The sequence below is a fragment of the Trachypithecus francoisi genome, unplaced genomic scaffold (genome assembly GCF_009764315.1).
Source record: "Trachypithecus francoisi isolate TF-2019V2 unplaced genomic scaffold, Tfra_2.0 Lachesis_group14, whole genome shotgun sequence".
NCBI lineage: Eukaryota > Metazoa > Chordata > Mammalia > Primates > Cercopithecidae > Trachypithecus > Trachypithecus francoisi.
The window spans coordinates 28,703,102-28,716,697 of NW_022681459.1; the positions used below are offsets into that span (position 1 = coordinate 28,703,102).

General features: G+C 50.3%; 1 protein-coding gene across 2 annotated transcripts in view; it reads right to left on the reverse strand.

Moving 5' to 3' along the window:
* TMPRSS2 (transmembrane serine protease 2) overlaps nt 1-5,504 on the reverse strand; it is a 42,078-nt gene extending 36,574 nt beyond the window's left edge. The window contains exon 1 of one of the 2 annotated variants that reach the window (XM_033232534.1): nt 5,427-5,504. Coding sequence is in view for 1 of the 2 variants with exons in the window: in XM_033232531.1 (XP_033088422.1) it covers nt 5,296-5,350 (55 nt within the window). In the remaining variant the exon portion in view is untranslated. Of the gene's footprint in view, nt 1-5,295 lie in introns of both variants that reach the window. The other variant, XM_033232531.1, reaches the window with a different exon arrangement.
* Between the last annotated feature and the right edge of the window lie 8,092 nt (nt 5,505-13,596).

Here is a 13,596-nt window from a genome sequence, read left to right on the forward strand (position 1 = left end):
AGCCACTGGCTAAGGTTTAAAGAACTTGTCCAAGTCAGTCTGTAAAATGGGGATGATACAGAAATAGGGTTGTTGCGGGATTAAGGGAGAAAGCAAGGCCGCAGCTCAGTGCCCGACACATGACGAGCACTCAGTAATAACATAATGATGGCAGATAAGATTTATCTTCCAACACCTAAGACCCAGCTATGTGGAGAAGGAATTCAATTTATTCTGCGTACATCCAAAGCACAAAACCAGAATCATGATCAGAATTTCCAGAACAGTAGACTTGGATTCCATCTGGGGAAATCAAGTTTCTAACAATTAGAAAGTTCAAATGCAACCTGAGGCTGGGCGCGGTGCCTCACGCCTGTAATCCCAGCACTTTGGGAGACCGAGGCGGGTGGATCACGAGGTCAGGAGATCAAGACCATCCTGGCTAATGCAGTGAAACCCCATCTCTACTAAAAATACAAAAAATTAGCCAGATGTGCTGGCAGGCATCTGTAGTCCCAGCTACTCAGGAGACTGAGGCAGAAGAATGGCGTGAACCCAGGAGGTAGAGCTTGCAGTGAGCTGAGATCACACCACTGCACTCTAGCCTGGGTGACAGAGCGAGACTTGGCCTCAAAAAAAAAAAAAAAAAAAAGGAAGTTCAAATACAGCCCGAAGCTACCTTAGAAAGTACCGATTCCTCAAACCTAAAAACATATGTTTCAAGATTCCTCAAACCTAAAAACGTACTTTTCAAGACTGGAAGATCATTTCTCTAACATATTCCAGAACAGAATTAGGCTTGAGTGTCAAGACCAGACATGGTGATCTCTCAACATTGCTCCCAACTCCTTATAAATGCATCACCAGTGAACTTGAAAATGTCAGCGAATTCTCTGTCAGCAGAAGCTTGCAGAAAGAACTCCAAGCCCATTGTCCCTAGAAAGCATGCTCTCCCATGACCCCTGGGCTGTACCGCAGTGGGGTCGGGCTAAGTGCCCTGCCAGGACAGCCCCTTGGAAAGCAATGGTCTTAAAGGGAATTTGCCACTGCATTGTGCACCTCGTACAAACAATAATAAAAAGCCTCAGCTTAGTTCCATCTGCCAAGTCAGACCTCACTTGAACATATTTTTCTAACAAATCCAATGGTCATAGCCTCTCTTCTGAGTTCCACTTGACAGCCTCAATTTTTCCACCTAATCTGCCCTTGAGTGAACTTCCAGACTTCTGCTGCTGCAACCACAAGCCAAGGTGCCCTTCAAACACTTCCTGCTTTCTTATCACAGTTCTGTGCCCTAAACCCCTCCTGCTCTCCTGCCATCGATGCCCAATGGCTCAGCGCTATCCACACACAGATGTCGGAGCCCTCGCTTCCCTCTTGTGGACTCACCTCCAGGAGGATGAAAAGCCTGTCTTTGAGTTTTTTGCCCTCTCAAACTTCACTCTGTTTACAACAAAAGTAACTACCCACACCCCTGCCAGAAAACCAGCCTTGACACCCAACCAGTGCATTTCCGCTCATTCAGTTCCTCTCTCCTGACCATTGCCCAGCGACCAGGAATAACCAAGTCCCAGGTCAGGCTCTGCCTCCTCCTGGAGCCCAGTCTCTGTTCTAGGTCATCCTGAAGAGCTGCCTGTGTGCTCAACCAAGCTGCTACCCTGTCACAGATCCCCTTTTGCTCCTCCCTGGGTGTCCATGGGGCCAGGGTGGTCAATGGCCATGGGGACATCATAAGCCCCCTCCTTCACATGCAGGCCCATATCTAACTTGGTGCTTGCAAGTCAGGGCCTTCCAAATCACCCTTAGGACCAGCAGGGGCCCCACAAAGGCTGACCCCATTCAGGCCTCAGCTCTCAGGTACATAATGCTCCTGCACCCCAGTACCGAGGCCATGCAATGCATCCAGTATTGGAAGACCCCCTGACAGGTGTCCTGGAAAGTAAGGCAGGGCCGGGAAGAGTAGCAAAGGCCTGGTGACTGCGGGATGAGGGACACTCAGGGAGTGCAGAGCAGGAGGGACCAGAGAGCAGAAATGCACCTGGGCCTTCAATGACCCTGGGCTCTCTGGATCCCCATAGGGAGTCTCCCTGGCCTCACTCTCCTCACCAGGAAGGCCACTTTCCAAGTCTTCAGCAACCAAAACTGAACAACCACTCCATTGACCATTCACCTTTCCTTTTTTTTTTTTTTTTTTTTGAGATGGAGTCTCCTCTGCCGCCCAGGCTGGAGTACAGTGGCCGGATCTCAGCTCACTGCAAGCTCCGCCTCCCGGGTTCACGCCATTCTCCTGCCTCAGCCTCCCGAGTAGCTGGGACTACAGGTGCCCGCCACCTCGCCCGGCTAGTTTTTTTTGTATTTTTTAGTAGAGACGGGGTTTCGCCGTGTTAGCCAGGATGGTCTCAATCTCCTGACCTCGTGATCCACCCGTCTCGGCCTCCCAAAGTGCTGGGATTACAGGCTTGAGCCACCGTGCCCGGCCTCACCTTTCCTTTCTATCTCAATGCCCAAGGCTTAGATCTGCTCAGTGCTCCCCAAACCCAGAATTTTCAAGAGGGCTTAGAAAAAATAAATAAATAAATAAATAAATAAATAAATAAGCTTCCTGGGCCCCATTGTCAGAGTCTGATGCAGTAATGGGGACCAAGGCAATGATCCCACATTATTATGAAGATCCTCTAGGGAATCCTGCCACAGATTCAGGTGGGAAAGAGTAGGCGTTATCAGCCAGACTTCTGGTGTACATTTCCTGGTACGGCCCTCACCCTTAGGTTGGACCCAGAGTAGGGGGACAACACACTCTGATGATGATGATGGTGGTGGTGGTTACTGGCATAATGTACTGCATGCATCTACCTTTTCACCTACAGGACATGCGCACCAGCGTCTTGTCACTCAATGCCCGCATGGCCCAGGAGGTCAGCCCTCCGCAGGCCCCCTTTCAGAGTTCTAGGCACTCTGACCATGTTATACTGCTAGAGGGGGCAGCACGGAGCCCAGGTGGGGCTTTGGGCAGGGACTAGGCTTTCAGGTCAGGGAGAACCAGAGCCTGGCCCAGGAACAAGCCCTTTTCAATCAGGATTCCAGGTGCGTTGTTTTCAGCTTCCTTCCCTCCTTTTCTCCACTTGCTGGTAACATTCCAACATCCCGGAGGGGGGGACCCAGGGAAAGAGCAAAAGGAATCGATACTGTGCGGATTGTCACTAAAGCCCCTTCTAGGCATCCTGTGTCTCCGACTCAGAGCCCGACACTGGAAGCCCTGACCTGTGGAGCCAGATAGGCTGTGTTTACCCCCAGTTCTGCCCCTTACAGGTTAAAGACCTTGGACAAGCTACCCAATCTCTCTTCCCCAGTTTCCTTACAATTGAGTTAAGTATATTATAAAGGGTTTGCAATGATGCCCGGCTGAAAAAAGAAAGTGCCACATCAATGTCTGTGGTTATTATTATAATGCCAGTGCAGCCAAATGTACTCCTACAATTAAGGTGACTTGAGTTCAAGATAGAGTGGCCAAGGGTGCGGGCCAGGCCAGCACCTAGCAACCTGGGAGGCCTTGCCTGAGGCTCCAGCAACAGCACAAGCTTGTTGTTAGAAGGTTGTCCTTCCCGGGTGGGAATAAGGGAAGCTGCTGGGGACCAAACAAATGTCCAGGCAGAGAACAAAGGCCCAGCCAGTTCACCAGCTGATCATCAAAAATAACCAGAGGCCGAGGTGCAGATGGCCACCTCCAGGCAGAGGTCTCAGCCCATAGGATGCACCCGGAGCTCTCCAGCCTAATGTGTCCTAGGTTTTTGCTAGGTTTCATTCTAACCTCATCTGTCCAGTAGTCCCGCAACGAGCGGGACAGGTCCCACTTCTTCAAAAGCACTCAGCAAAGGTGGGGAAGTCCCGAGCAACCTCCAGTGACTTTCTGGGGGAACTCCTGGTTACCTGGCCCACCAGGCCCTCCCTTCACAGCAGCAGCTAAGGAGCCAGGACTGACTTAGCTCCCTCCCTCCCCAAGTCTCTTTGCGCTGGTAAACTCTTCCCTGCCACACTCCCAAGCCCCGTCCTTCCTGCAGGGGAGCTGGCTCCATCCCCACTTCCTGGAGTACCTTCCCAGACTCCTGGGACAGGTCAACAGCCGTAGTCTCACGTTAGGTTTTTCAAATGCCTTGTAACTGGGCTGCGTAGCCTTTGTAATTTTCCACGATTCGGGAGGTTCTCGCGGCTGGGAGCTCGGTGAAGTCAGGCATTGTCTTGGGCGCGATGCGCTCATCTTTCCTATGGGACCACCGCACCGGTTCGCACGGAGGCGAGGGCTGCGCAGCCTCGAAGCCGAGCCCTTGGTGTCCCCTGCCCAACAGGCTCACCTCGGGCCGCCGTGTTATCCTTTCCTTCCCAAACAAGCCACCAGGATTCCTCGTGACTAGGCCTGCCACCAGGGCGTTCTGAACAGGATTTAGGGCCACCGCGCTGTGCCCTACCGCCGAGCGGACGAAGGCCCTCCTCTACCACAAGCGCTCAGGGCTCTCGGCGCACAAACTTTCTGGACATGGCGCAGTTTTTCATCTGGACCCGTGCTCGAGCAGAGCGCCCACTGCTAGGCTGGAGCGCTTGACCACTCAGGGTGCCACTGTGCTGAACCCGGCAGGACAGGTTGAGGTGGACCGAAGCGACCAGGTGCCCCGCCTTCCCCCCAACCCGGCAGGCAGCGCAAGCCAAGGAGCCTGACGAGTTCCTCCCGGGCGAGTAACTGCGGGTGCCAAGTGTTCAGGCGGCCCCGGCCCTGATCACCGCCAGTGGGTCACCGCAAAGGGGCGTGGGTCGCGAGCAGTCCCTCCCCGGGACTGACGGGCAGTTCGCGCCCAGCCCGGAGGCCCTCCCGGAGCCTGGCCCAACGGTCCCCGCCGCGCCGGCCGTATCGTTCCCGGCATCTCAGCGAGTTTCCAGTTTCTCCCTACCTCTGTAGGGAACCAAGAAGCAGAAGGAGTTCAGGTAACACTGCGGGACTGCAGAGATTTCTCCCAAACAAAGAAGCCAACGGACAGCACTCCCGGTCCTCGTCCCCAAGGAGAAAAGGTTTACCGGTGCTCCCAGGCGAGGGCCTTGGAGGGAAGGCGGACGAGGAGCCAGCTTCGGGGACCCAGTAGGACCCTCTTCCACCGACTGGCTAGGGACTCGCAGGACCACCTGCCCCAGCCTCGCGACGCCAAGCCAACGGGGGCGGCCAGGGCTCTCGGTCGCACGCAAGGAGTCCCAGGCGCCCAGCACTCTCCCAGCACCCCTGGAGGCGCCCTGCCCGGCTGACCGCAGTGCTCGACCCTTGGGCGCACTCACCTGCCGCGCCGCGCTCCTCACACCCGCTTTCTCCTCCTGGCGGGGCAGGGGTCATCGGCGGGTCCCAGGCGCCCAGGTTCCCCTCCCCAGCCCGGACCCCGAGCCGGGACCCCGGTACAGGCGCCGCTCACCTGCCGAGCTCCAGGCGGCGATCCCCGCCCCTCGCCCTCCTCCGCTGCCTCCTGCTTAGCTCGCGCCTTCTCGACCCGCCCGCCCTGGCTCTCACTTTAATCTCAGGAGGCGGCGTCCCAGGGCCCAGGGCAACACCCCCAAATGCGCGTCGCGGGTCACCCCGGGCGGGCGGGGGCGGGGGCGGGGGCGGCGGGAGGAGGCGTTTCCCAAGGGAAGCTCGGGACGGGTTCCCAGTCTAGCTCAACCCCGGATGCGGCGGGACCCAGGAGGGACTCGGGGGCACTTCCCCGGCCCTGCCCCAGCGGCCAGCCTGCCCCACTCGGGTCCGCGGCGCAGCGCTGCCCGAGGGTTCGAGTTTGGGTTAAGGAGGGGGATTCCGGGGAGCGCTCCTCGAGTCCTGGGTAAGCCCCCGGAGCTGCTACCTCACGAGCTCCTGCAGGCGGCCGGCCCCGTCCTGGCCTCCGGGGAACCCACTGTGGCCTCTGTGCAATGACCCAGGAGTCAGCCTTGGGGGACCGCTGGCCCAAGCACGAGTGGCGGGGACACAGCGCCGGGCGCCCAAGACCCTCCCCAGTCCGCCTAGGCTGGCCTTTCTTGGCCCCCACCAGCGTCCAGGGGAAAGGGCTCCCCAGGAGGGTCCCAGGTCTCTCTGCACCACTGGCCAGGGCGGGAGTGAGGAAGCGGTGGGACACACCTCAGCTAGGAAGACGTGGCTGTTCCCGGGCACTTCAGAGGTTCTTTCCAATGTTTGCAATTGCGGGGGCTCAGAATTCACCAGAATTTAATAGGACTGGAGGAGACCAGAATTCACCACCCCAAGTAGGACTGGAGGAGACCAGAAGCTGCTACCCCAAAATAGTCCTCTTTGGCACACTGATGATTTGGAACTGGTTATGTTGAGAAACTGCAGACACCGGAGTACCTCTGAGAGACTGCTCTTTTGTAAAGGAAATTTGCACCTGTAAAGGAAATGTTCATTAGTCAACATATCTGTACCAGGAAGAGAGCTGTTCCCCACAACCTCTGTCACCTGGGAAACTTTTATCTGCCTCACTGGGCAACCTGTGTTCGCCAGACACCTCCTTTCCTTACACTCCCCTCACTCCTCCACCGCTCCCCAGAAGCCTCAAACCCCCATTTCTTTGTGTCACTCAGAGTGACAAATCATCTGGCTGCTGTACCTTTTTTTTCCCCAGAAGGGGTCTCACTGTGTTGCCCAGGATGGAGTGCAGTGGCTCAATCATGGCTCGTTGCAGCTTCAACCTCCCAAGGCACAAGTAATCCTCCCACTTCAGCCTCCTGAGTAGATTGGACTAGAGGCGAGTGCCGCCACACCTAGCTAATTTAATTTTTTGTAGAGATGGGGTCTCCCTATGTTGCCCAGGCTGGTCTCCAATCTGGGCTTAAGCGATCCACCTGCCTTGGCCTCCCAAAGTGCTGGGATTACAGGGGTGAGCCCTGGCACTGGACCCCCCAATCACCTGGCCTGCTCTTTAAGTCTCATATTCTTGTGGGATTCCCATCTGTGAGTACATACATTGAAACAGCTTTCCTCTTGTTCATCTATTTGATGTCAATTTAATTTGTAGACTTCCTGAAGAATCTGGAAGGGTAGAGGGGAAGCATGTTTTCTCCTCCCTTGCATTATATACAAATCAACATGATTTGCTTTAAAATGAGGTGAAAGCAGAAAAAAGCCCCATTTGGTCCCATCCCAGGCTGCCCTGGCTCACTGTTCCCTTCCTAGGAAGCTCTCCTGGAAGTCTCTTGTCTGGCAGGACTTTCCTAGTAAACCCTTCCCTCTCACTCCCTCCTTTGGCACCTTTTGTGGTCTGCTGGTGGCACCCACAACAGGGATTGTCCCAAATATGCCCCAGCCCTCCCCATCCCCCACACTGCCCTGCTCTCCTGTCTGCCCCAGTGGGAGACCCTCAAAGACCCCCTCCAGCACACAGGTCAAGTCCAGTTATCTTTCAGCAGCAACTCACTTATTTCTGTCTTGACAGTGTGTTTGGTGCCTGCTAATTCCACCCACAAACCAGGGAGTAAGTGCTGCTACAGACTCAGACCTCTTGTAGTGCTTGTTCATTCACCATTTATCTTTCCTTTTATATTAATAACCAGGGTTCTCCAGAGAAACAGAAACAACAGGAGATATACAAATATTTACACACACATATATATGCACACACGTATATACACACATCTATATTTCTATATATTATTTATAAATATAAATACCTTATATATTATAGATAAATACATATAATATACACATAAACATGCATATTTATATGCATAATACAATACAGATATATATTATACATAGCTTATATGTAATAAATATTATCTACAATATATAAAGATTTATTATAAGTAATTGACTCATACAATTATGGAGGGTGAGAAGCTCTACATTCTGCCATCTATAGACTGGAGACCCAGGAAAGCTGGTGTTATAGCTTTCAAAGTCCTGAGAGCCAGAGAACTAGAGAGTAGATGGTACAGATTCCAGTCCAGGTCTGAAGGCCTGAGAATCAGGAGTGCTGAGGGCAGGAGAGGATCAAAGTTCAGCTCACACAGTCAGGCAGAGAGCAAATTCAACCTTCCTCCCCTTTTCTGTTCTGTTCAGGCTCTCAACAGATTGCCCAAATTGAGGGCAATCAGTGTTACACAGTCTATTCAAACATTAATCTCTTCCAAAAACACCTTCACACACAGATACCCAGAAATAATGTTTAACCAGTTACCTGGGCATCCCATGACCAAGTCAGCTTGACACATAAAATTAACCATGGCTGGATGCAGTGGCTCCCACCTGTAATCCCAGCACTTAGAAGGCTAAGGTGGGAGGATCTCTTGAGCCCAGCAGTTTGAGACTAGCCTGGACACTATAGCAAGAATCTGCCTCTACAAAACGTTTTTTAAAAATTAGTCAAGTATGGTGGTGTGCACCTGTAGCCCAAGCTACTTGGGAGGCTGAAGTGAGAGGATCAGTTGAGTCGAGGAGTTTAAGGCTGCAGTGAGCTTTGATTGTGCCACTGCACTCCAGCTTGGATGACAGAATGAGACCTTAGTTTTACCTGAGCATGAAAATATATATATATACCGCCATAAGTTGACCCCTTGTCAACTTCGCACCCATACATCTCCTTACACCATACTTTATCTCTAAAGACAATAGCAAAGTAATAATTTTGCCTAATGTGATAAAACTCTTCTGCATACAACCAAAAAATGCACTAAGCCCTTCCCCAGAAGTGGATGTAAAATTCTCAAGTGTTTACACTTCTCCTTGGTATTCCATAACTTAAGCACCATAACGTAAAATTAACAATACTTAATACAATGATATAATGTCAACACACCTTAAGTTATGTAATAAGGGAATATGAGAGAAAAGAAAACAGAGATATATACTGTACATACAAATACGTGCACAAATGTATTTAGAAAAAAATGAGAAAATATTCATGACAATCTAAGGCTTTGTAACAGGTTGCATGGGCAATAGCTGGTGTTTGTAACTGTCTTCTTCCACTACCCACTCTGCGTTCCCTCTGCCTTCGGAAAGCATGGCAACTGGCCATGGTTCTTAACCTGATGGAGTGATAAAACTTTCATTCCTTAAGGGTCTGGGCCATTAATAGCCCTGCCTGGATTGTGTTGTAGTTTTCCATTGGCCTTAATCACAAGCATGGTAAAACTAAAAGATGCCCTAAGGAATCATTGTATTCCAGACACACTCTTCCTTACCTTCCTGGTAGAGTAGTAGTAGTCTAGCTTCTCCTTGGTAGTCCAGATCGGTCTCCCCAGCCAATGCCATAACTCTCTCCTTGCCTGTTGATTCAGAGGCATGTGGAGCTCAATGTGGCCAGGTGGCAGTCGTAAATAATGGAATCACTGTTGTGTCTCCTGGTGACAGCATTCCTCCGTCTGGAACGAAGACCTCTAGGTCAGCAGAGCATCAAGTCACAGAAACAGGAAGCAAAAATTTTGCTAGTGGGCCACTTGGAGTAATAGTGAGTGGTGCCACTCCCATTTCCACCCCTTGATTCCTGGACCCGTGAGTCCTGGCTACGGGAGAAACAGCTCCGCATATTGGATGCTGATTTGGAGCATACACAGCCTTCTGGAGAACCTTGCCCCAGCCTGCAAAGCATTGTCACCTAGCCAGCACTGTAACTGCGTCTTCAAAAGGCTATTCCACCATTCTATCAAGTCAGCTGCTTCATGGGGGTGGGGAATATGGGAAGATCAGTCGATTCCATGAGGATAAGCCCATTGCCATGCTTGTTTGAGAAGTCAGTTCCTTGGTCAAAAGCAATGCTGTGTGGAATACCATGATGGTGGATGAGGCATTCTGTGAGTTCCACCAGAAGCACTGTGTGCAGGGAAGACAAATCTGTATCCAGACTGTCTATTCCAGTAAGGACAAAATGCTGCCCCTTTCATAGTGAAAGCAGTCCAATGTAATCCACCTGCCACCGGTTGCTGCCTGATCATCCTGGGGAACCGTGCCATATCAGAGCCCTGGTGCTGGTCTCTGCTGCTGGCAGATGGGCACTCAGTTGTGGCTGTAGCCAGTTCAGCCTTGGTCAGTGGGAGTCCATGTTGCTGAATCCATGCATAATATCCTTCCCTGCCACTGAGGCCACTTTGTCCATGAGCCCATTGGGTGATGACAGGAGTGGCTGGGGAAAGGCTGACTGGCATCTACAGAATCGGTCATCCCATCCACTTGATTTTTTTTTGTTTGTTTGTTTTTTTGTTTTTTTTTGGGACAGAGTCTCACTCCGTTACCCAGGCTGGAGTGCTGTGACACAATCTTGGCTCACTGCAACCTCCACCTCCCAGGTTCAAGCAATCTCCTGTCTCAGCCTCCTGAGTAGCCGGGATTACAGGCACCCCCCCACCATGCTCAGCTAATTTTTTGAATTATAGTAGAGACGGGGTTTCACTGTGTTGCCGAGGCTGGTCTCAAACTCCTGAGCTCAGGCAATCCACCCACCTTGGCCTCCCAAAGTGCTAGGATTATAGACGTGAGCCTCCGCACCCTGTCCCACTTGATGACTAAAGTCCTCTCCTGGCCGGGTACGGTGACTCACACCTGTAATTCCAGCACCCAAGAGGGGGTTGGGTCACCAGGTCAGGAGATCGAGACCAGCCTCAGCCTCTAAAATCCAAAGATGCCCTGTAAGCATTGTGCCTCTGTTTTGGATTTCAGAGGCAAAACAGTTGGATGTGTTACTCTGGACCACTTACTGAGTGACCTGAAAAGGTGCTAGTTTTGAGCAGGCCCCAGAACAGAAGAATGCTCTACAACAGGCCAGGCTGCTGTGCAAGCTGCTCTGACACCTGGGCCATAGGACCCAGCAGATCCAATGGTGCTTGAAGTTTCAGTGACAGAGAGAGATGTGATATGGAACTGTTGACAGGCCCTGGGGGTGAATTGTAGCACAGGTCCTTAGGATTTGAAGCAAAGCCCTGCCATCCTCCACAGATAAATACTTACCTTTTGAGAAACAGCTCTTTGCCCAGGTACCAGGCCTTAGTAGAGATGGAAGACCGGATCGTGGGCCAACAAGTTACCATGTGACCTGAGCTCCTGTCATGGACTGGATGTTACCTGCCCCACCAAGCCATAAAGCTGAGGATGCACAGCAGCACTCCATCATCAAATGGAATACAGCATACTTCTCTATGGGTCACACTTTGGACCTCACCTTTAGGAGCCTGTTATAACTTGAGTTAGGTTATAGGTCTAGAGCAAAGGGTGGTAGGATGGGTCTTCAGGGGAATCAGGATTGTTTAAAATTACCTGGCAGAATTGCAGAGAAAAAAACTAAAGAGACATTCTAGAAGTAAAAAGTTGAAAGTTTTCAATAGCTGAAGAGGGAATCAGTGATATGGAATATAGACCAGAAGAAATTATTCAAAATTCACCTAGGAAGACAGTTATTTTGTTTTAACATGAGAAAGAGCTTAAGTGGTATGAGGATAGAGTAAAAAGATCTAAAATATGTCTGATTAGTTGTTTGGAGAGTGATCATTGAGATAATAAGGCAGAATCAATATTTAAAACAATAAATGATCAGGAATTTTCCAAAATGGATAAAAGTCAGAAAGTCTTAGATTACTGAAGCACAACAAATCCCAAGCAGAAAAGAAGAGGAACCTGTAGAAACACATACTAGTGAAACTGCAGAATCCTTGAAGTGAAGAGAAGACCTAAAAAGCATTACGGGCCTGATGTGATGGCTCACACCTATAATCCCAGCTACTCAGGAGGCTGAGGCACAAGAATCACTTGAACCCGGGAGGTGGAGGCTGCAATGAGCTGAGACCATGCCACTGCACTCTATCCTGGGCAACAGGGTGAGACTCCGTCTCTAAATAAATAAATAAATAGAAATAAAAAGCATTATAAAACAAAAGACTTGACAACATCCAGATGGAAGCTAGAATATAGTGGAATAAAATATTTAAAGTCTTGGGGGAAAGAGGCTGTCAACATAGAATTAATTTATTAATTAATTTATTTATTTTTATTTTTTGAGACAGAGTCTCACTCTGTCACCCAGGCTTGAGTGCAGTGGCTCGATCTCAGCTCACTGCAGCCTCTGCCTCCCAGGTTCAAGGGATTCTCCTGCCTAAGCCTCCTTAGCAGCTGGGATTATAGGTGCCTGCCACCACGCCTGGCTAATTTGTGTATTTTTAGTAGAGACAGCGTTTCACCATATCGACCAGGCTGGTCTCAAACTCCTGACCTCCAGTGATCCATCCATCTCACCCTCCCAAAGTGCTGGGATTATAGTGTGAGCCACCACGTCAGGCTACATAGAATTTTATATCCTGCAAAATATACTTCAAGAGAGGGAAAAGACATGTATAGGCAAGACAAAACAGTGTTGACCATAACAAAAAAACTTCCAAAGGATATAGCTCAGGAAGAAGGAAAATAATCCCAGGAGAAAGTCTGACATGCAAGAGAAAATGGTGAACCAATAAAATCCTGAAAATGTGGGTAAATCTAAGCTAATATTTACAGCATAGAGCAACTCCAGTAGTAATGTTTAACTTGTAAAAGAGTAACAACAATACCAACAACACAAAGATAGAACTGCAGTCTCGGAAGATCACACCAGGAAAGCCAGTAGTGCGATGAACACAATTAAAGCCTTTTAACGGTTGTATGATTCTGGTGGAAAAAAGACTTACTCATTAACTTTAGGCTTTGTTGAGTATGCTTACTGAAAGCATAATTACAAAAGAACAAAAGAAGCCAGGCATGGTGACTCTCACCAGTAATGCCAGCTACTTGGGAGGCTGAGGTAGGATCACCTGAGGCCAGGAGTTTGAGTTGGATGTGTTACTCTGGCCCACTTACTGAGTGACCTGAAAAGATGCTAGTTTTGAGCGGTTCCCAGAACAGAAGAAGGCTCTACAACAGACCAGGCTGCTGTGCAAGCTGCTTTGACCCCTGGGCCATAGGACCCAGCAGATCCAATGGTGCTTGAAGTTTCAGTGACAGAGAGAAATGTGATATGGAACTGTGGACAGGCCCTGGAGGTGAATTGTAGCACAGGTCCTTAGGATTTGAAGCATATATAATAATAATAATGATAATAATAATAATAATACGATGAGCATCCAAACCCAAATAATTAAAAAATGGGATGAGAGGAGGGAGGAGGAGATGACTCAGTGAAACCAAGCAAAATAAAGCAAAGAAGAATGCCTAAATCTGCAACTGCTCCGCCTTCCCCTGGATGTTCCATCAGCTCGTCTGATTCCAGGGCCAGGTGTGTACGTTCAAGATGATGAGCTCCTGCCCCAGGCCCAGCTTGACCCTCTTGTCACTGTTACAGGCGGTAGTCTGGCCTTGTGGGCTCCAGCTCATGCTCATTGGTTCCAGCTTGTCCTTGTTCTTCCTCGTTTTATAACCTTCTTCCCTTCCCAAATGCTTGCCTTGTGGACTTCAAGTCCCAACTTCAGATGCAACGACAAGAGCCACTGAGAGACCGCTTAGTCAGATCCCACAGTTTGACCCAGAAGGCCAAATCCTCTAAGCAATCCCTTTTAAAGACACACACACACTCACATACACACCCCACACCACATCATTATAGTAAGTGGAACACAAAACCAAATGAGTGCTCAGCATGG